Genomic DNA, 22,420 nt, shown 5'->3' on the forward strand with positions numbered 1-22,420 from the left:
CTGAAAGGAACAGAGGTGGATGGCACACCAAAAGGTATTCTATTAGCTTTGGGTGTTTAAGTCGCTATTGGCATTAAGTAATATGTTTTATGGTAAAAATGGAAAGCACTGGTCAATCTGAGACCATCAAGTTGGAGATGAGTTAAGAAAGGTCTTGATTTCCACTGCCTACTTCTACTACCAGAAGCCATATTTCCCCAGTTCTACTCTTTTAGTAAATGGCAATATCCAACTGCTCAGCTAAAAACCCTTAACTCCTCTCTCTGTCTTACCAATAATTAAGGCACCAATATTGTCTTTCTAGAAAACCTCAAAATATTTTCCGGATATATTCACTTATCTTCATCTCCACCCCTATCACCTACAGTCCAAGGTGCCATAATCTCCTAACTGTAATGACTTCCTAATTAGTCTACCAACTTCTATTCTTACCTCTCCCTTGGACTGATTCTTCACATAGTAGCCCATAGAGAAGTTTGCAAAATGTGACTGAGACAGCACTGCTGCCCTACTTTAAATTCTTTGGTGACTAGCCATTATTCTTGAATAAAATTAAAACTCCTTGCCATGATCTACCAGGAGCTAGCCCATACCTACTTCCGCAGCTTCATCTCATGCCATTCTCCCCTTGCTCACTGCTTTGGGCACAGACTCTCCCTCTGCTGTCCTTTAATACGCCAAACCCCTACAGGGCCCCTGCACATGTAGCTCATTCTGCCTGGAACACTCTTCACTGACTCTTCATAGAAGTCACTCAATTTTCCGATGTCACCTCAAATGTGGTCTCCTCACAGGGGTCTCTGTTGATCATTCCATTTAATAAAGTCTTCCTTCAGACTCTCACATCCAAGTTACTCTATATCACATCATTTTGTTCTTTTTTTCCTTCATAACAGCTACCAGCTATCTTAATTATATGCTAATAGATCTCCTTCTGTTAAATGTAAGATCTCATTAGAGCATGAGCTTCCTCCATCTTGTTCACCATTATTTTCTTACTACCCAGTTCAGTACCATTTCCTGAATGGAAAAATGAACTACTTGAATAATTCCAGCTGAAGATCTTCTCTATGAGATGCAGTGAAATTTCTATACATAAAAATCCTAACCTGATGTCCACAGAAAGACCAGTATGAGAATTTCATAGCAGGTTTATTTATAATAGTAGAAAACTGGAAACAAACCAAATGTCCATCAACATGAAAACAGGTAAACAAATTAATGTGTATTCATATTAGGAAATATGACTTAGTAATAAAAGAGAATAAACCAGTGATACAACGTATAATAAAACCTTTTTGTGAAAGAAGCCAAACAGAAAAGAGTACATTCTGTATAATTCTATTTATATGACGTTCAGAGCAGAAAAAGTATTTATTGTAATAAAAATCAGAACATTGTTTCCCATGTTGCCCATGCTGGTCTCAACTCCTGGGTTCTAGTAATCCACCTGCCTTGGCCTTTCAAAGTACTGGGATTACAGGCCTGAGCCACTGCACCTGGCCTATCATGAATTTTTAAAAAGGCAAAAAAGTCCTAAATTCATTCACCCACACATCATATCTGATGCAGAAACCCAAGAAATAGCCTATCCACCATCATATCAAGATCTACTTATTCATCTGTTCATTTACCTTCTAAAATCTTACTCTTCGCTGGCAGAAAATTAAAAAGGTTTGTACCAAACTGACTGTCTCATGGCAACACACTAAGAAAATATCCATCACTACAAAAGATGATTTATGATGCATTTATATATGGGCAAATGGCTATTTACATTTACACACATGCGTGCACGCGCGGTGTGTGTGTGTGTGTGTGTGTGTGTGTGTGTGTGTGTATGGCTGCCTATAAGTTGGAGATTAACTGGGAAGAAGCATAGAAGAACTGGAAATATTATATATCTCAATAGGTGTATGGTTTACATGAGTATATATGTCAATAAAAACTGATTAAATCTTTTACTCTGCAAATTTTATTACAATTTTTTTTTTGAGATGTAATCTCACTCCATCACCCAAGCTAGAGCACAATGGCATGATCATGGCTCACTGCAGCCTTGACTTCCCAGACTCAGGTGATTCTCCCATCTCAGTCTCCCAAGTAGCTGGGACAACAGGTGTGTACCATCACATCCAGCTAATTTTTTGTATTTTTTTTTGTAGAGATAGGGTTTCCCATGTTGCCCTTGCTGGTCTCAATTACTGTGCTCCAGTAATCCACCCACCTCAGCCTCCCAAAGTACTGGGATTACTGGCATAAGCCACCGCACTCAGCCTATCATAAATTTAAAAAGGCAAAAAAGTCCTGAATTCATTCACCCACACATCACATCCAAGGCAGATACCCAAGAAATAGACTATCCACCATCATATCAAGATCTACTTATTAATTTGTTCATTTGCCTTCTAAATTGTTGCTCTTTGCTGGCAGAAAATTAAAAAGCTTTGTGCCAAATTGATTGTCTCATGGCAACACACTAAGAAAATATCACTGCAAAAGATGATTATGCATTTATATATAGGCAAACCATGTAAAAGTATGATAAAAAGGACAAAACAGTATGTATCCATTACAGAAGAACTAAACAATAAAGCATACTGATAGATGCTAAGGTACATCAAATGATTATGTGACCTGGAACACCCACCATGAGCTGCATGGAAGGAACCCCTAAGCCGCAGGCTAAGCAAGAATGCTGTAGTTTTCAACTTATTTCTATCCCTAAAAACATCTGAATCAAACATGTATATTTTCTTATACTTACACTCTACTCCCTAAACAGTCATGTTAAGAATCACTATCTGGACTGTAAGAACCAAAGAGTAGCCACAAGCCACAGGTAGCTATTCAGAAATTAAAAAGAAGCAAGGACAAATGGAAAGCTGAATTTTTTTTAATTTCATAAAATTTTAATTTATACTATATTAACTATTAGAAAGATTTAAGTATACCTATAATAACTTTGTATGTAAATTTACTATTTCAACAGTTAATTTTTATAAAATATAAATATAGATCAAATATTTCTAATAAAAATTTAGTGTTAGCCAGGCATGGTGGCTCATGTCTGTAATCCTAGCATTTTGGGAGGCCAAGGTAGGCGGATCCCTTCAAGACCAGCCTGGCCAACAGGGCGAAACCCCATCTCTTATAAAAATACAAAGAAAGTAGCTGGGTGTGGTGGCACATGCCTATAATTCCAGCTACTGGGGAGGCTGAGGCAGGAGAATCGCTTGAACCCAGGAGGCAGAGGTTGCAGTCAGCCAAAATCACACCCTGCACTCAATGGGTGACAAAGCAAGACCCCCCTCAAAAAAAAAAAAAAAAATTAATATTATAATTGAGATGTGGAAAATTCAAACTAGTTCTGAAGACTCAATACTAAAAAAAGATAATGTAAAATATAAGATAGCTCACTATAATTATTGCCCTAATTACATTTCAAAGTTATATTTTAGATCCACTGGTTTAAATAAATTATTAAAATTAACTTCCCTTGTTTCTTTCTACTTTCTTTTTCTCTTTTATAAGCCTAATATTTATAAACATGTATTTTTTGAATGTAGCTACTGAAAAACTTTAAAGTACATATGTGGCACACATTCTATTTCTACTGAATAGTACTGCCCTAAAGCTTGTACCTAAATGCAGAAGATATTTCATTATGATACATTAATTTGAATACTTCAAACACCTCCTGACCTTTTCACTTGATTGTCTTCTTTTCTTTAGTTGAATAAAATCTGTTTCCACCCTTTCTGCCAGCTCTAGTTTCCTCTTGTTTCTTTTAAATGCAGCTAAACTGAATCCTATAAAATAAAATAAAATAAAAAACATTAAATATAACACTTAAGAAATATTAGGGCAAAGGGTCAAATAAGATATCTGAAGAGCCTTCCCAGAAGAAAATCATTAAGAATGTTAAATTAAGGGTTTAAAAAGTCTTTACAATGTATACAGAGATAGTAGGAGAATAAGAGAAATAAACTAAGATTTTAAAATTAAGAAAAAGGTCAAACCCTGAGAAAAAAAGGAGTTCTGTAGGCAGACACTACCTCAGGGCATCTAATGATGCATGCTTCCTCCAACTGTGGTTTTAAAGATCTCTGCATGTAGAAGACAAGAGATGAAACTTGGGCACAATGCAGTGTGAGAAAACACACTGGAAATTATCCGCAAAGAAAGGAGAGAGTCACAAAGGTTAATATGCCCAGTGGAGGGACAGGAGAATGAGAAAAAAGCCACCAGGCACCAAAAAATAATAAAAAATAAAGAAAACATTTTTCAAACCAGAAAACTTGCAAATCTCAGCTTTGGTTCTAGATGTAAAGAGGAAACATCTCCCTAGAAATTTCATATAACCAATGAGGGCATTTAGATAGGCTTCCAGTAGAATTCTTATTACCTGTGAGACCTGGAGACAAAAAAATGATCTCAGCGTAACAGTGCTTCCAAGGGCCTCCAAACACAAATGCAAATACTCTCTAGAAAAATAAACCGGCCTTAACTTACCCAGACCTTAAGGAACTCCCATGTTACCATCAACATGTACTCATAGTTTTAAAAGAAAAATTCATAAAACACAAAAGAAATGAACTACCAAGAATAAAAGCCAGCCAAATATCAGAAAGCATAATCTGACCTGCAAAACCCTCAGGTACTAGAATAATCAAATACAGAATATAACACATTTATGCTCAGAGAAATAAAGTTAGGATCAAAAATAGGATTAAGCAGCAAGATGATAAACTGACCAGGCTGAACTGAAGAACAAATAGAGCTTCAATCAATCAATAAGATAATCAAAATTTTTAAACTTGATATACAAATTTTAACAGCCAATTAGATCTAGCCAATAAGACAAATTACAAACTGGAATATAACACTTAAGAAGTTACTAAAGTTTTCTGATAATGGCAGACTAAATGATTCAGAATAATTATCCACAGAATATTCCTAAAAATGTTGGGTAAAATGTTTAAAATACCCATCTTAAAAGCATTCAAAACCTTACAACTACTAAGTTAAATTATTAGATAAACTGAGGACTAAAGGTGTTATTGCACTGCTAACATTTGCCAACACTAGCACACATGCATTTGATTAAATGGCATCAAGGAGAGGCATACATCAAGCCCAGAGCACATTAAGAGTAGAGAGTTTTATAGGAGACACTTCCCACAATAAACTGGGAATTTAAAGGGCTAATACTCTTAGAGTAAAGCTAATCTATAACTAAGTCCATTATTCCCTCTATCTCAAAAGCAAATACATGCAGGCAGTATTGTTCCAGATTACAGCAGAGCATGAGACCAACAGAAGTTTGGCAGAGAAAATAGGGAGAAGGTAGAGAAAAAGAAAGAACAAAGTATTTGAAAGAGGCAAGGAAGGAAAATTATCTCTGAAAACCTTTTGGTCTCACGCGGCCCTTGCATAGATTTACAAATATACACACTGTACAGTCCCAGAAGGAAAAGAAAGAGAGAAGGAGAAGATGGTTAACTTGAAGAAATAATAGATGAAAACTTTCCAAATTTGATGAAAGATATGAATATAAACATCCAAGAAACTCTAAGTATGAAAACTGAGAGATCTATCCCAAGGCACATTGTCAAAGGCCAAAGACAAAGAGAGAATCTTGAAAAGCAGATCATCGCCTACTAGGGATCCCCAATAAAATTATAAGCAGATTTCTCATCAGAAACTTTGGAAGCTGGACACAATGAGTTAATAAATTCAAAGTGCTGAAACAATAAAAGCATCAACCAAGAATCTTTTCTGTGGCCAAACAGTCCTTCAAAAATGAGGGGCAAATTAAAATACTCTCAGATAAACAAAAACTGAGACAGTTCATTTTTACTGGACCTACCCTGCAAGAAATGCTAAAGGAAATCCTTCGGGTTAAAATGAAAGAATCCTAGACAGAACTCAAAGCTGTAAATAATGATCGCTGATAAATACATGGACTACTGTAAAAGCTAGTCTTACTGTAATTTTGGTTTCTAACTATGCTTTTTGTTTTCTACATGATTTTATTTTATTTATTTATTTTATTTTATTTATTTTTCAGACAGAGTCTTGCTCTGTCACCCAGGCTGAGTGCAGTGGCACAATCTCGACTCTCTGCCACCTCTGCCTCCCAGGTTCAAGCGATTCTCTTACCTTAGCCTCCCACTAGCTGAGACTACAGGTACGCACCACCACGCTTGGCTAATTTTTTTTATTTTTAGTAGAGATGGGGTTTCACCATGTTGGCCAGGCTGGTCTCAAACTCCTGACCTCAGGTGATTCGTTTCTGCCTCCCAAAGTGCTGGGATTACAGAAATGAGCCATCACACCTCGCTTATTTTCTACATGATTTTAGAAACTAAAGCATTAAAATCCTATCAGCTTGTTTTGGGACAGACAATGGGAAAAGATACAATTTTATAAAAGAGGGTTGAGATAGATCTGTATAAGAACTGAATTTTTATTTGTTATTGAAGTTAAGCTGGTCTAAATTTAAATTAAAGTGTTATAATTTTAGAATGTTAAACAATTCTAAAATCCCCATCATAACCACAAAAAAAAGCAAGACAATATACACAAAAGAAAATGAAAAGAGAACACCACAATAAACCAAGTAGATCTAAAAGACATAAACAGAAAATTCTATTCAATAACAGAATCAACATTCTTCTCAAGTTCATTTGGAACATTTTCCAAAATGTCCCATTTGTGTGTGAGCACAAATCAAATCTCAATAAACTGTAAGAGATAGGTATTGTATCATGTATCTTCTCCAGCTAAAACAGATGAAGTTAGAAATTAATAGAAGGAGACTGGAAAATGCACAAATTGTGTAAATTAAAATACAGAAAGAAATCACAAGGGAAATTAGAAAATGCTTAGATGTGAATAAAAATTAAAATGCCAAAACCTACAAAGTACATCAAAAGGCTTATAAAGGAAAAATGTTACGGCTATATGCACATTAAAAAAGAAGAAAGATTTCAGCCGGGCATGGTGGCTCATGTCTGTAATCCCAGCACTTTGCGGGGCCAAGGCAGGTGGATCTCCTGAGGTCAGGCGATAGAGACCAGCCTGATCAACATGAAGAAACCCCATCTTTACTAAAAATACAAAATTAGCTGGGTGTGGTGGCACATGCCTGTAATCCCAGCTACTCAAGATGCTAAGGCAGGAGAATCGCTTGAACTCAGGAAGCACAGGTTGCAGTGAGCCAAGATTACGCCATTGGACTCCAGCCTGGGCAACAAGAGCGAAACGGCGTCTCAAAAAAAATCAAAACAAAATTTAAAAAAAGAAGAAAGATTTCAAACAACAACCTAGCTTTAAAACTTAAGGAACTAGAAAAAGAAGAATTAAACTCAAAGCTATCAGAACAAAGGAAATAAAGAGTAGAGATAAATAAAATAGATAATACAAAAAAAAATGGAGAAAAATAAAATCAAAAGCTAGTTCATGAAAAAGATTAACAAAATTTAAGATCTTTAGCTAGATTAAGAAAAAAAGAAGGCCAGGAGCAGTGGCTCACGCCTGGAATCCCAGCACTTTGGAAGGCCCAGGCAGGTGGTTCACGAGGTCAGGAGTTCGAGACCAGACTGACCAACATGGTGAAACCCTGTCTCCACTAAAAATACAAAAATTAGCTGGGCGTGATGGCACACGCCTGTAATCCCAGCTACTCAGGAGGCTGAGGCAGGAGAATAGCTTGAACACGGGAGGCGTTGCAGTGAGCCAAGATCGTGCCACTGCACTCCAGCCTGGGTAACAAGAACGAAACTCCGTCTCAAAAAAAAATAAAAATTAAAATTAAAATTAAAAAAAAAAAAAAGAAAAAATAAGACTATTACTATAATCAGAAATCAAAGTGAGCACATTATTATTGATTCTTCAAATATAAAAAGTATTTTAGGCCAGGCACAGTGGCTCACGCCTGTAATCTCAGCATTTTGGGAGGCCAATGTGGGTGAATCACTTGCGTACAGGAGTTTAAGACCAACCTGAGCAACATGGTGAAACCCTGTCTCTACAAAAAAATACAAAAAATTAGCCATGCATGGTGGCATGAACCTGTAGTCCCAGCTACTCCAGCAGCTGAGGTGGGAGGATCATCTTAGTTTGAGAAGTCAAGATTGCAGTGAGCCATGTTTGTGCCACTGCACTCCAGCCTGGGAAACAGAGCAAGACCTTGTCTCTCAAAAAAAAAAATAAACTGTATCTATATATGCATGTATGTGTGTATATTTGTGTGTAAATACCTATATATGTGTATATATACATACATGTGTATACACACACACATACACACACCAAACACACATAAATAAAATAAGAGAGTTCTATGAACAATTACATACCCAAAAACTGGATGACCTAAACAAAATTAACAAAGTCCAAAAACACAAAACCTACCAAGACTGCATCATGAAGAAACAGAAAATCTGAATTAACCCATAACTAGTAAGGAGAGCAAATCAATAATCCAAACTCTCCTGGCAAAAAAAATCCTCAGACTCATGGTTTCACTGAAGCATTCTACCCAACATTTAACCAACAAATACCAAAAAAATTAACAAAGAGGAAACATTTTCAGTCATTCTATGAGGCCAGCATTATCCTAATACCCAAACCATACAAAGACACCATAAGAAAGCTACCAACAAATACCCCTTACGAACATTGATGCAAAATTCCTCAACAAAATACTGTCAAACCAAATGCAGCAGCATATTAAAAGGATAATACACGATAAGGAAGTGCAATTTATTCCTAAGAAGTAAAGGTCATTCAACATATGAAAATCAATGGTATACATCCACTGATTAACAGGATGAAAGGAAATAGCCATATGATTTTTTTTTTTTTTTTTTTTTTGCAGAGACAGGGCTTCACTATGTTGCCCAGGCCAGTCTTGAACTTCTGGCCTCAAGTAATCCTCCCATCTCAGCCTCCCAAAGTGCTGTGATTATAGACATGAACCATCTCACTCAGCATGATCATATATTGATGCACAAATAATCATGTTACAAAATTCAAAACTCTTTCATAATAAAAACATCAAAAAAATTAGAAACAGAAAAAAACTACTTCAACATAAAAAAGCAAAAAGTGAAAAGCCCATAGCTAACATTATATTCTATGGCGAAAGACTGAAACACTTTCCCCTGAAATCAGAAACATGACAAGAACATGTGCTTTCACCACTTCAAGTACTAGAAGTCCAAACCTAATATTAGAAATACTAGAACTAGAAGTCCTAGAAGTACTGGAAGTCCTGGCCAAGGCAATTAGGCAAGGAAAAGGATTAAAAGGCATTCGAATTGGAAAGGAAAAAATAAAATTATGACTTGATCTTATACTTGGAGCATCCTAAAGATCTCCGCGCCCCCCTCAGATACACACACACAAATACACTAGCAAAGTTGTGATACAAAATCAACACTCAAAAATCAGTTGCAGTTCTATAAACTCACAATGAACAATTTAAAAAAGAAATTAAGAAAGCAATCCCATTTACAATAGCATCGAAAAGTATAAAATGCTTAGAAATAAACTAAAACCGGCCGGGCGCGGTGGCTCAAGCCTGTAATCCCAGCACTTTGGGAGGCCGAGGTGGGTGGATCACAAGGTCAACAGATCGAGACCATCTTGGTCAACATGGTGAAACCCTGTCTCTACCAAAATTACAAAAAATTATCTGGGCACGGTGGTGCGTGCCTGTAATCCCAGCTGCTCGGGAGGCTAAGGCAGGAAAATTGCCTGAACCCAGGAGGCGGAGATTGCGGTGAGCCGAGATGGCGCCATTGCACTCCAGCCTGGGTAACAAGAGCGAAACTCTGTCTCAAAAAAAAAAAAAAAAAGAAATAAATAAACTAAAACCAAGGAGGCAAAAGACTTGTACACTGAAAACTACAAAACATTGCTGAAAGAAATTAAAGACATTAACAATGAAAAGACAACCTGTGTTCATCAACTGGAAGCTTTAATATTGTTAAGATGTCAGTACTACTTAAAGCAATCTACAGATTCAGTGTAATCCCTAACAAAATCCCAACGGTATTTTTTTTTTAAGAAATAGAAGCATCAATCCTAAAATTCATATACAATCTAAAGGGACCCTACATAATCAAAATAATCTTGGGGGAAAAAAAAAAGTCGAATGTCTCACTTCCTAATTTCAAAACTTATTGTAAAGCTACAGCAATCAAAACAGAATGGAGGGTGGGCTTGGTGGCTGATGCCTGTAATCCCAGCACTTTAGAAGGCTGAGGTGGATGAATCATTTGAAGTCAGGAGTTTGAAACCAGTCTGGCCAACATGGTGAAACCCTGTCTATTAAAAATACAAAAAAGTTAGCTGAGTGTGGTGGTGGGCCACTGTAATCCCAGCTACTCAGGAGGCTGAGGCATGCTGTGGCTGAGCCCAGGAGGTGGAGGTTGCAGTGAGAAGAGATCAAACCATTGCACTCCAGCCTAGGCAACAGAGTGAGACTTCATCCCCCCACCCCCCAAAAAAACAACAAAAACAAACAAACCAAAAAAACAGTACAGAAATGGCATAAAGGCCGTTATACAGAAAAATGCAATAATGAGTTCAGAAATAAACTCTCACATATATATATGATCAATGATTTGATGAGGATACTAGCACCATTCAACAGGGAAACAATAGTCTTCAACAAACTGTGTTTGAAAAACTAGATAGCCACATGCAAAAGAATGTAGTTAGACCCCTACTTTATACCATATACAAAAATTAATTCAAAATGGATCAAAGACCTAAATGTAAGAGCTAAAACTATAAATCTATTAGAAAACAACATAGAGGGAAATGTTGGATATAGTACCAAAACAGAGACAATAAAAGGAAAAACCTAGATAAAAATTTAAAAGACACAATCAGTGGAGGGAAAGATAATCAATGTAGTGAAAGGGCAAATGACAGAATGAGATAAGCTATTTGCAAGTCATATCTGATAAGAGTTAATATCCAGAACATACGAAGAATTCCTATATCTTAACAAGAAACACAACTTAATAGAAAAATAGGCAAAGAACTAGGATATACATTTCTCTAAGCAACATATAAAAACGGCCAATAGGCACAAGAAAAAACACTTCAACAGCATAATCATGGAAATGCAAATCAAAATCAAAATGAAATACCAACTCACACCCATTAGGATGCCAACTCTTTTTAAAAAAGAAAAGGAATGAACAAGTATTGGTAAGGATGTGGAGAAACTGGAACTCTGGTGCACTGCTGATAGAATGTGAAATGATGCAGCCACTATGGAAAACAGACAACATGGTAGCTTCTCAAAAAATTAAAAACAGAATAACCATGTGATCCAGCAATTCCATTTCTGGGTACTCAGAAAAAAATGATAGCAGGGACTCAAACAGATATTTGTATAGCCATGTTCACAGGAGCATTATGCATGATGCATGACAGCCAAAAGGTAGAAGTAACCCAAGTAGTCATCAATGGATAGATAAACAAAATGTGGCATATACATACAATGAAATGTGATTCAACCTCAAAAATTCTGACACATGCTACAACATGGATAAACCTTGAAGAAATCATGCTAAGTGAAATAAACCAATTACAAAAGGACAAGTACTCCAAGATTCCAGTTTTTTTTTTTTCTTTTTTTATTGAGACAGAGTTTCGCTCTTGTTACCCAGGCTGGAGTGCAATGGCACAATCTCGGCTCACTGCAACCTCCGCCTCCTGGGTTCAGGCAATTCTCCTGCCTCAGCCTCCTGAGTAGCTGGGATTACAGGCACGTGCCACCATGCCCAGCTAGTTTTTTGTATTTTTAGTAGAGACGGGGTTCACCATGTTGACCAGGATGGTCTCGATCTCTTGACCTTGTGATCCACCCGCCTTGGCCTCCCAAAGTGCTGGGATTACAGACGTGAGCCACCACATCAGGCGATTCCACTTATAAAAGCAGAATTCACAGAGACAAAAATGACCTAGCCTGGACCTAGATGGAAGGGACATGGGAAGTTACTGTTTAATGGGTACAGTTTTGGTGCTATGAGAAGAAAAGCGTTCTATAGATGATGGTTAGGTTCCACAATAAGAAAATATTTAAAGCAGCCAGGCGCAGCAGCTCACGCCTGTGCTCCCAGCACTTCGGGAGGCCAAGGAGGGTGGATCACGAGGTCAGGAGATTGAGACCATCCTGGCGAACATAATAAAACCCCGTCTCTACTGAATATACAAAAATTAGCTGGGTGTGGAGGTGCGTGCCAGTAATCCCAGCTACTCGGGAGGCTGAGGCACAAGAATCACTTGAACCCAGGAGGCAGAGGTTGCAGGGAACCGAGATCGCACCACTGCACTCCAGCCTGGGCGACAGAGCGAGACTCCATCTCAAGAAGGAAAAAAAAAAAAAAAAAAAAAAAGAAAACGTTTAAAGCCACTGAACTATACCATTAAAAATGTTTAAAATGGTAAACTTTATGTTATGTGTATTTTACCACAATTTTAAAACGAACTACAGAAAAAGTACAAGAATGTTTACAGAAGCTTTACACCAAATAGCCAAAAATTGGAAACAACCCAGACATAAATGGGTAAATGGCTAAACTTAGTGGCAGTACCTCCATACCATGGAACACTCAAGAATAAAAAATAAAAATAAAACAAGCTGTTGAGAAACACAACCTGGTTATCTCCAGAGTTAGAGTGAGGAGGAAAATAAAAATTTTTAAAAAAGAGCAAATACCAAAAGGTCACAGCCTGTATGATACTATTTATATTACATTCTTGAAACGACAAAATTGGCTGGGTACAGTGGCTCATGCCTGTAATCTCAGTACTTTGGGAGGCTGAGGTTGGCAGATCACCTGAGAGCAGGAGTTGGGAGACCAGCTTGGCCAACATAGTGAAATCCTGCTGCTACTAAAAATACAAAAATTAGCTGGGCGTGGTGGCAAGTGCCTGTCATCCCAGCTACTTGGGAGGCTGAGGCAGGAGAATTGCTTGAACCTAGCAGGCAGAGGTTGTAGTGAGCTGAGATCATGCCACTGCACTCCACCCTGGGCAACAGAGCAAGACTTTGTCGAAAGAAAAGAAAGAAAAGAAAAGAAAAGAAAGAAGAAAGAAAGAGAAAGAAAGAAAGAGAGAGAGAGAGAGAGAGAGAAATAAATAAATGAATGAATGAATGAATGAATGAATGACAAAATTATACACATGGAAAATATATTAGTGGCTGTCAGGGGTTAAGGTGGAAAAGAAGATAACATCACTGATCATTAGAGAACTGCAAATCAAAACCACAATGAGATAATATCTCACACCACTCAACATGGCTATTAAAAAGTCAAAAGATAACAGACGCTAGTGAGGTTGTGGAGAAAAAGGAATACTTATACACTGCTGGTAGGAGCGTAAATTAATTCAGCCATTGTAGAAAGCAGTGTGGTAATTCATCAAAGAGCTAAAAACAGAACTACCATTTAACCTAACAATCCCATTACTGAGTATATACCCAAAGGAATATAAGCTGTTCTGTTATAAAGACACATACATGCATTTGTTCACTGCAGCACTATTCATAGCAGCAAAGACATGGAATCAACCTAAATACCCATCAATGGTGGACTGGATAAAGAAAATATGGTATATATACACCATGGAATACTATGCAGCCATAAAAAAGAATGAGATCATATCTTTAGCAGGAGCATGGATGGAGATGGAAGCCATTATCCTTACCACACTAACACAGTAACATAAAATCAAATAACACATGTTCTCACTTGTAAGTGGGAGGTAAATGATGGGAACACACGGACACATAGAGGGGAACAAAAGACAGTGGGATCTAACTGAGGGTGAAGGGTGGGACAGAGAGAGGATCAGGAAAAATAACTAAAGGGTACTTGGCTTAATACCTGGGTGACTAAATAGTCTGTACAACAAATCCCTGTGACATGAGTTTACCTATATAACAAACCTGAAATGTACCCCTAAACTTAAAAGTCTTTAAAAAATAGGTATTAGGAAAATAAAATATAGAAAATATGAAGAAAAAAATTACTCCAAAATTTTCTTTTAATTTCTCCAAATCTGAAGCATACAAATGTCCAGACTGAATGTGCAAAATGAGTATTCAACATAAAGAATAAAAAAAAAAAGCTGCCCCAAGCAAGATGCTTCATTGTGAAAATCAAAATGGAAATTAAGAGCTTCCTTCCAAAGAGAAAAAAATACACCACAACATTTGTGAGTCTTGCATAATCAAGGCTGGAAACCAAATGATAAGAGAACAATTTCCTCAAAAACCTAAAATCATTTTCCGTCTCGCATGTACTGAATAAGGAATCAAACAAGAAAGAAAAACACATGAGATCCAGGAAACAGAGAACCTGATATTGGCGAGAGGCAAAGGAAATCACAAGGTGAAGCAAGGCACAGTCCAGGATGGCAGCCACAAAGCAGATCTAGTAAGACTCTAGATTGGAGGGTGCCAGGTGGCATGTCTCCAAGGGGAAAAAAGGGAACTGACAGATGACCTAATTTCTTTGCCTAAGGACTGTAAAATAAGTTCCACCGGAAAGACTGTAAGACATAATTAGTGACAGTGATCATAAGAATTTAAAACCCTCATATTCCAGCCCTACTGCTACACACACATTTCTCTTCCCTCTAGCCTCCCTATGTTACAATTTTCAGCAGTACATGAATATTCATTCTGAATATAAATTTTTTTTAGAGACAAGGTCTCTCTCTGTCACATAAACTGGAGTACAGTGGTGCAATCATAGCCCACCACAGCCTCAAACTCCTAAGCTCAAAGGATTCTCCTGCCTTAGCCTCCCAAGTAGCTGAGAGTACAAGAGTGCACGACCACACCTGGCTAATTATACCCTATTTAACTAACTGGGTTTCCTTGGAGCTAATCCTCATTTTTTCATTTGATTATTTAAATATATTCTTAGATTTCAGTGATAAAAATAAAACTTTTATTTCAAAAATAATTAGTGTATGTTTTTAATATTTCTCATTTTATGCAAAGATTTATTTTCTAAATAGGTATGTAATATAGACAAACCTATACATATTTATAACTTCATTTTTCATTTTTTTCAAAGTCATTAGTTAGATTTAATCATTATCAGAGATTAGTCTTCACAACAATTTCTAGTTACTTCATAACATTTCAATATAAGAATATATGATTATTTATTTACTCATATTCCTCTGTGTTAGGTATACGATTTTCTCAAAATTTTGTATATCCTTAACAATGCTCACTTGAGCACCTTTCTATATAAATCTTTGTGTATATCTCCAATGACAGGTTCCTAGAAGCAGAACAAGGCTGTTCACACTTTTTATCTAAACTACTTAGTTGCCAGCTAAAAATCTCTGCCAATTTACATTTACACCTACAACGTATTATGATTATTTAACCAAATGCTTACCAGGAGTAATATGTTTTAAATATTTCAAAAGTTAAAAGGGAACAAATTTAACATGTACTCATTTTAATTTGAATTTGCCTATTATGTTATATCATCTACTTATGACTTTTAATCATTTTTCTATGAGACAATTACTTGTATATGTGCTGTTTTTAATTTGGTAAATTTCTTCACAGATTAAGGACATTTTTCCCTTTGTCATAGTTGTGATAACTATTTTTCAGTTTAACACTTGTGTAGTCACACCTTTGTTTTTCCTTCCCTTGCACTTGTATCTTAAAAGGCCTTCCCTCAGCTCAAGGATTGTTAAATACTGACTTATATTTTCTTCTCTTTCTCTCTCTCCATCTCTCTCATTGAAGGGTGGTATTATGGTTTTATTAGTAGTAATTATTTTAAATAATCTCTAAAAGGGATCATTTAGCAATCCTTTTATAAAAGTATAAGGAAGCAGTGAGAAGACATCAGGAATGTAAAGGTGGTTTAAAATGAAATAACTTTCTATGTATCTTTTAACTATAAATCTTTCAACATATAAGTTTTCTTCCATAAATATCTGACTACATGGGTCATAACAGAAGCAATGTTATACTTTTAGGTATATATGCTCATATAGCTTAATTTTTTTAAGTTTTTACTCACTTGTGGTCATGATGTTAGGAGGGCAAGAGGGTATTCCATGATCTACTGCCCATCTGTAGGCTCCTTCGCCAACTAAAAAGCTAACAACAGAAAAATTATTTTTAATATTGACAGCGTTATCTTCTCCTACATATTCAATAAATATAGGTAATATGGTAAGGCAATTGAAAAAAAGTATTGCATATGGACATAATTCCAGATTTACCTCGAAGATGACTGCATGCTAAAAAATTCCTGAAAAAATTTCCCCAAATCAGAAATTTTACAATTGGAATGTTACAATACCATTTGCAATAACTCATAAGTAAAAATTGGCAAAAATCAACATAATAAGATGTAAAAATAGTTGACTTCTCAGTAGAAAATAGTAAGATTTATCTTGGACCAACAGGGTTCTCAGTTAATGTCACAAGATTGGTTAATCAAATTAAGAGTTTACAATTAAGTGAATGTCTTCAGATTATTGCCTAGTACAATACCTGGATCCATCCAAAGTTAGTGGGTACATCTAGAAATGCCCAAACATGTATGCTTACATTTCTAAGCCTTGATGCAATAGAAATATACACATAACCCTCAGAATCATATTTACTGTGGTAAGTACTATGATATGTCCCAAAAGTAACTTTTAAGTACTAAATCGTAAGTTTTAACATAACAAAGTGGATAAAAGGATACAGCTAACTAAATATAAAAGACTTGTTTTCAAAGATTTCAAATAGCATGTAGGATAATTATCCCATTCTCTAAGTAATTTAACTAAGGAAACAGTAATTGCAAGCAGTTACCATAATAATTAATCACTTCAACTTCTTCCATAGCCAACTTCTTAACGATCTCAGCCAGCTAGTAATGGATTCCTTGAACTTGTGCCTACTTGTTAGTTTTCCACTCCCTATTTTTGGTTTCTGCTATTTAAATCATTCCAACATTAAAAACTAAAAGTAATACACATATAAGTCGTAAGACTTGACTGTTAATAAGACCAGTGACAGACTGGCAAAACAAAATCTAAGTAGACCCTCAAAAACATATCCAAATAAGAACTAAATGGTTAACCTCAATAACTGTTTTCTAATATACATAAAGATGGGGATGGAGGGAGTATTTTAATAGAGAGGAGAGAAGGCCAATGAGAACAACTTTACCTCTTCAAAATTCCTTAAAAAATAAAATTCTAAAGGATGCTAAGAAAACAGTTTTTCCTATTCTTGTGCAAAATGAAATCCACTGCAAAGAAAAGCTGTCACATAAAGTTCAAATGTTAGGATAACTGAAATAGGAACTTGGATGCATATCTGTCCTGATGGCATTTTTAGCAGTTCCCCCTTCTAGGAAAAAAAACTGATCAAAGAAATCATTCTCTTCATGAGAAGATGTAAAAGAGAAGCTGAAGTAGTAAACTAAATGATCAAGACAAAAGTTTGCAATTGAATCTAGTATTCTCAGCACTCCCACTGGTCATTTTGGGTTCAATTCCAGTATCTGGAATCAGAGAGTAGCATTTTACAAAATATTTAGCTTTATCTTATATTTTTTAATCATTCCAAGGTTTGATTCTAAGTAAAATCAATTTGCTACTGTCAACTACACAATTTTTAAATACTTCAGACATTGTAAAATATTCATGGGAAGGCAAATATTTGGACATCATCTTATGAATAAGCATACTAAATATCTACCCTTTCCTTAATATAAACAATTATTGTATAGTAGGTCATGATCACACAAAATATAATTGCTTTTGAAATCATTTTAGCACAAGCTTTTACTAAAAACTACACTGACATGTCACACAAAAAAATCACATTCCCAAACATTAAATGCAGTACCAATTCAAATTTCTCTCAAGCATTCTTCTGATTCACCAAGGAGGAAACTTCTAGAAAAGGTTCACACCAATCTACTTCAAAGTCCCACTGACTCTACCTTTGTAACATATCTGGAATCTGACCGCTTCCACCACCTCCACTGCTACCACCTTGGTCTGAGCCACCATCATCTGATACCTACAACGCTGCAGTGGCCTCACTGTTCTTATGCTTGCCTTGCCTTGCCCTATACCACCTGACCCCATGACCCCAGTCATTTCTCAACACACCAGACCCTAAAATCCTTGTAAAATACAAGTCAGGTGATGGCACTCCTCTTTCAAAATACTGTAAAACCTCTTATGAGGACCAGTGTAAAAACTAGAGTCTTTTTAAAAATCTATGAGCTCCCATGGAATCTGATCCTCCCCCTTCCCCAATTCATCTCTTATTCCTCCTGCCACCTTGTGTACTCTACTCGAACATACCAAGGAGGCTCCTGCCTCAGGGTCTTTACCCTGACTTTTCACTCTGTCTGGCTCTTTCCATAGTTCCCAAATGGGATATTCCTATCCTCAAATATACCTCCTTGATGAGGCCTCCTTAAAAATGCATCCCAATACCCTGCACTCCTCTACCCAGTACGCCCAATCCCCTTATCCTGCTCTTACCTTTTTCCACCTTCTAACATATTATATAATTTAAAATTTACATATTGTATCTATTGGTTTATTTCTGTATAAATTCCTTATAAGCTTCAAGCTTCATAATGGTGGAGATCTCGGTTTTTTCATCAACATATCTCAAGCATTTAGAACAGTGCCTGAAGCATATTAAACATTAAATAAAAACTGGCAAGATATTAAACAAAATAACAGAATGTTGAACTTCCCTAGATTAATGAACAGCATTTTCCCTGTGTTATACCCATCTTCATTTACATTAAAGCAGATCTAAATGGTTATAAAACAAAAAGCAACACTCTACCGAAACCAGCATGGAGGTGGGGTAATTAAAACTCTCAGCCAGGCACAGTGGCTCACACCTGTAATCCCAGCACTTTGGGAGGCCAAGGCAGGTGCATCACTTGAGGTCAGGAGTTTGAGACTAGCCTGGCCTACATGGTGAAACCCTGTCTCTACCAAAAATATTAAAAATTAGCCAGGAATGGTGGTGCATGCCTGTAATTCCAGTTACTCGGGAGGCTGAGGCAAGAGAATCACTTGAACCTGGGAGGCAGAGGTTGCAGTGAGCCAAGATCATGCCATTGCACTCCAGTCTGGGCGACAGAGTGAGACTTTGTCTAAAAAAATAAATAAAAATAAATAAAAAACTCTCAATAACTGAGCTGCAAATGCTGACAGAGAAAACACCCTGAAATGGACTATCTGGGCAAATATGGTGATATGAATTACAATCTCATGGATGTTCTCATGGATGGGAACTTCCCATTTTCAAAGAACCATGACCCTATAATCAGTCTAAAATGTGTAAGTTAGTGAGTCAGAAAGCACTTAAGGATCTTCAGGAGCCCCAATGATCAAATTACATTGTTTTCAATGAGAAAGACATAGGAGAACATAACTAATTATCTGGACTCTAGAACTGATTTCTATTTTATCTCACTTCTTTGCTCATCATAAATAGACAAAACTGAAGAAAGATAACTTTGGTTATTGATTATTTAAAGCTTAACAACATATAAAATGCAAATAAAAACTTGCAGTATTTGGAATAACATGTAACAACCAAATTATAACTGTTCTCTTTTGAACTTTGTTTTAAATTCTTCATTATTGGAATGTTCTAACATATACAACTGTATTCCCCCAAAATTCATAGTCTGAAATCTCACCCCCAAAGTATTGGGATGCTATTAGAAGGTGGGGCCTTTTGGGGGTGATCAGGCCATGAGGGTGAAGCCCTCTTAAGCAGGATTAGCCCTCTTGAATCCTCCCTTTAACGGAACAATGAATTCCCCAGCTCCTTGATCTTGAACTTCCCAGCCTTCAGGATTGTGAGAAACTTTATTTTTTTATGTTTATTTATTTATTTATTTTGAGACAGGGTCTTGCTCTGTCACTCAGGCTGGAATGCAGTAGCACAGTCTCGGCTCACTGCAGCCTCCACCTCCCAGGTTCAAGCAATTCACCTGCCTCAGCCTGGGACTACCACACCCGACTAATCCTTGTATTTTTAGTAGAGACGAGGTTTCACCATGTTGGCCAGGATGGTCTTGATATCCTGATCTCATGATCCACCCACCTTGGCCTCCCAAAGTGCTGGGATTATAGGCGTCAGCCACAGTGCCCAGCCAAAACTTTTATTTTTTATAAGCTACCTAGTTTATGGTATTAAGGTGTTTTCTTATGGCAGAAACTCTAGAGTTCACTGCCTAAATGTAATATAGTTTAAAAAAAAAAAAAAAAGTTCCCTGAGTACCCTAAATCAACATAACCAAATTTATCATGTTTTTACTTTGAGCTTATTTACATGTGTTCCAAATATTGCTAGTCATCTAATTTCTATAATAAACAGTGAACTTCCAGGTATGTGAGAAATTTTTACTTCTGGACAAGATGGAGTAACAGGGAACAAAGCCTCTTATTTGAAGCAGTGAAAAAAAAAGACAAAATATAGAAAATAACATTTTTCAGAAATAAGACATTAGGTAACATAAGACAGTGATCCTTTGGAGAAAGGAAACAAAGAAAAGCTTGTGATTGCCTTACTGCAATCGTAGGGCTCACCTTCATTACTAAAGTGTTTTAAACCACAGCACAGGAGCTCCAGCAGTACCTCTGAGTTAAAGTGACATAGTTGGGCATCCAGAGAGGCCACATAGCCAGAGTTCACAAAAGAGAGTACCAGAAGGAAAGAGCTGCATACAGAGAGTTCTCTAGAGATCTGCTGAGTATCCCTCTGGTCTTCAGCTAAATAGAGATCAGTGCATGTTTAAGAAGAAATTACCCAAAGCCTTGGAACAAATACAATGAAAGCTAAAAAAAAAGGTCCCCAAGTTCAGATAGAGCCAGGAACAGCTCCTGCTCCTACCAGTGAAAGCAAAGGCCTTATTCTAGGTTCATCTGTTATAATACTTTGAACCTCAATAGCAAGGCTAGCTCAAGGCCAAATACTTCCCATCTCATGTAACAAAGTTTAAAGTGAGACCTGAAAGGCTCAAGCTGTTTTTAAGTAACTTAGCCACATCCTAGAATAAAAGTAAGAAAAGTTATTAAAATACAAAAATACAAAGCACCCAAAAAGGTAAAACTCACAATCTCTGAAACCCAATAAAAATCACCAAGCACGCAAAATAGGAGGAAAATGTAACCTGTAATGAAGTGAAAGTCACTGAATTGAAAACAATCTATAAATAACAAAGATGGTAGAATTATCAAAGATATTAAAATAGTTGTTAAAATACTATACATATGTTCATGAAGCTAGAGGCAAGTTTAAGCATGTTAAGTAGATACATGGAAGACATTTGTTTAAAGATGCAAATCAACTTGTAGAGATAAAAATAACAACGTCAGAAATAAAAAACAAGCTGAATAGACTTAGCAGGTAACTAGACATTAAATGAATAGACAAAAAAATAATTAGTAAACTGAAGACAGCAGTGGAAACTATGAAACTATTTAAAATGAAACAAAGAGAGAAAAAAATGAAAAAAGTAAACAAATCATCAAAGAGATCTGTAAACTACAAGAGGCTGAATTTATGTGTAATCAGAATTCTGAATAGAAGAGACAGGGATTCGGAAAAAAGTATCCGAAGAGATGAGAAATTTTTTCCCGAAGTTGATGAAATATATATCCCTACACATTCAAAAGGCAAAATGAACCCAAACCAAAGTTATTACAAGAAAACTATAAACCAATACCACTCATAAACATAGATAAAAAATTATTTACCAAATATTAGCAACCTGAAACCAGTAATATATAAAACAAATACCAAGTAGAATTTATCCCAGAAACGCAACTGCTGCTTTATCAATCAACAAATCACTAAATTAGCTAATTAAATTTTAAAAATCATAAGATCATCTCAATAGATGCAGAAAAGCATTTGACAAAGTACAACACCTATTTCTACTATGATTCTCAGCACACTATGTGATGTGGTTTGGCTGTAACCCCACTCAAATCTCATCTTGAATTGTAGCTCCCATAATACCCATCTGTGGTAGAAGGGACCCAATGGGAGGTAATTGAATCATGGGACCAGGTTTTTCCCATGCTGTTCTTTGAATAGTGAGTAAGTCTCATACGAGTTGATGGTTTTATAAAGGGCAGTTCCTCTGCAGACACTCTCTTGCCTGCCACCATGTAATGTAAGATGTGACTTTGCTCCTCCTTCACCTTTTGCCATGATTGTGAGGCCTCCCCAGCCATGTCAAACTGTGAGTCCATTAAACCTCTTTTTCTTTATAAATTCCAGTCCCAGGTACTTGTTCATAGCAGTACAAACATGGACTAATAAAAACAAGGGAAATTTCTCAAA

The 22,420-nt window shown here is 36.4% G+C and overlaps 1 protein-coding gene across 21 annotated transcripts in view; it reads right to left on the bottom strand.

Moving 5' to 3' along the window:
* The window catches only part of TASP1 (taspase 1), a 248,642-nt gene that overhangs the window by 167,544 nt on the left and 58,678 nt on the right, over nucleotides 1-22,420 (bottom strand). For 19 of the 21 annotated variants that reach the window (XR_013535126.1, XR_013535125.1, XM_078371367.1 and 16 more), the window contains 2 exons: nucleotides 16,098-16,177; nucleotides 3,706-3,812 (listed from right to left, as the gene is read on the bottom strand). The exons of the other annotated variants lie outside the window; for them this stretch is intronic. Coding sequence is in view for 17 of the 19 variants with exons in the window: in XM_078371367.1 (XP_078227493.1) it covers nucleotides 3,706-3,812; nucleotides 16,098-16,177 (187 nt within the window). In the remaining 2 variants the exon portion in view is untranslated. The remainder of the gene's footprint in view (nucleotides 1-3,705; nucleotides 3,813-16,097; nucleotides 16,178-22,420) is intronic. 21 annotated transcript variants of the gene reach the window in all.

The sequence above is a fragment of the Callithrix jacchus genome, chromosome 5 (genome assembly GCF_049354715.1).
Source record: "Callithrix jacchus isolate 240 chromosome 5, calJac240_pri, whole genome shotgun sequence".
Classification (NCBI taxonomy): domain Eukaryota; kingdom Metazoa; phylum Chordata; class Mammalia; order Primates; family Cebidae; genus Callithrix; species Callithrix jacchus.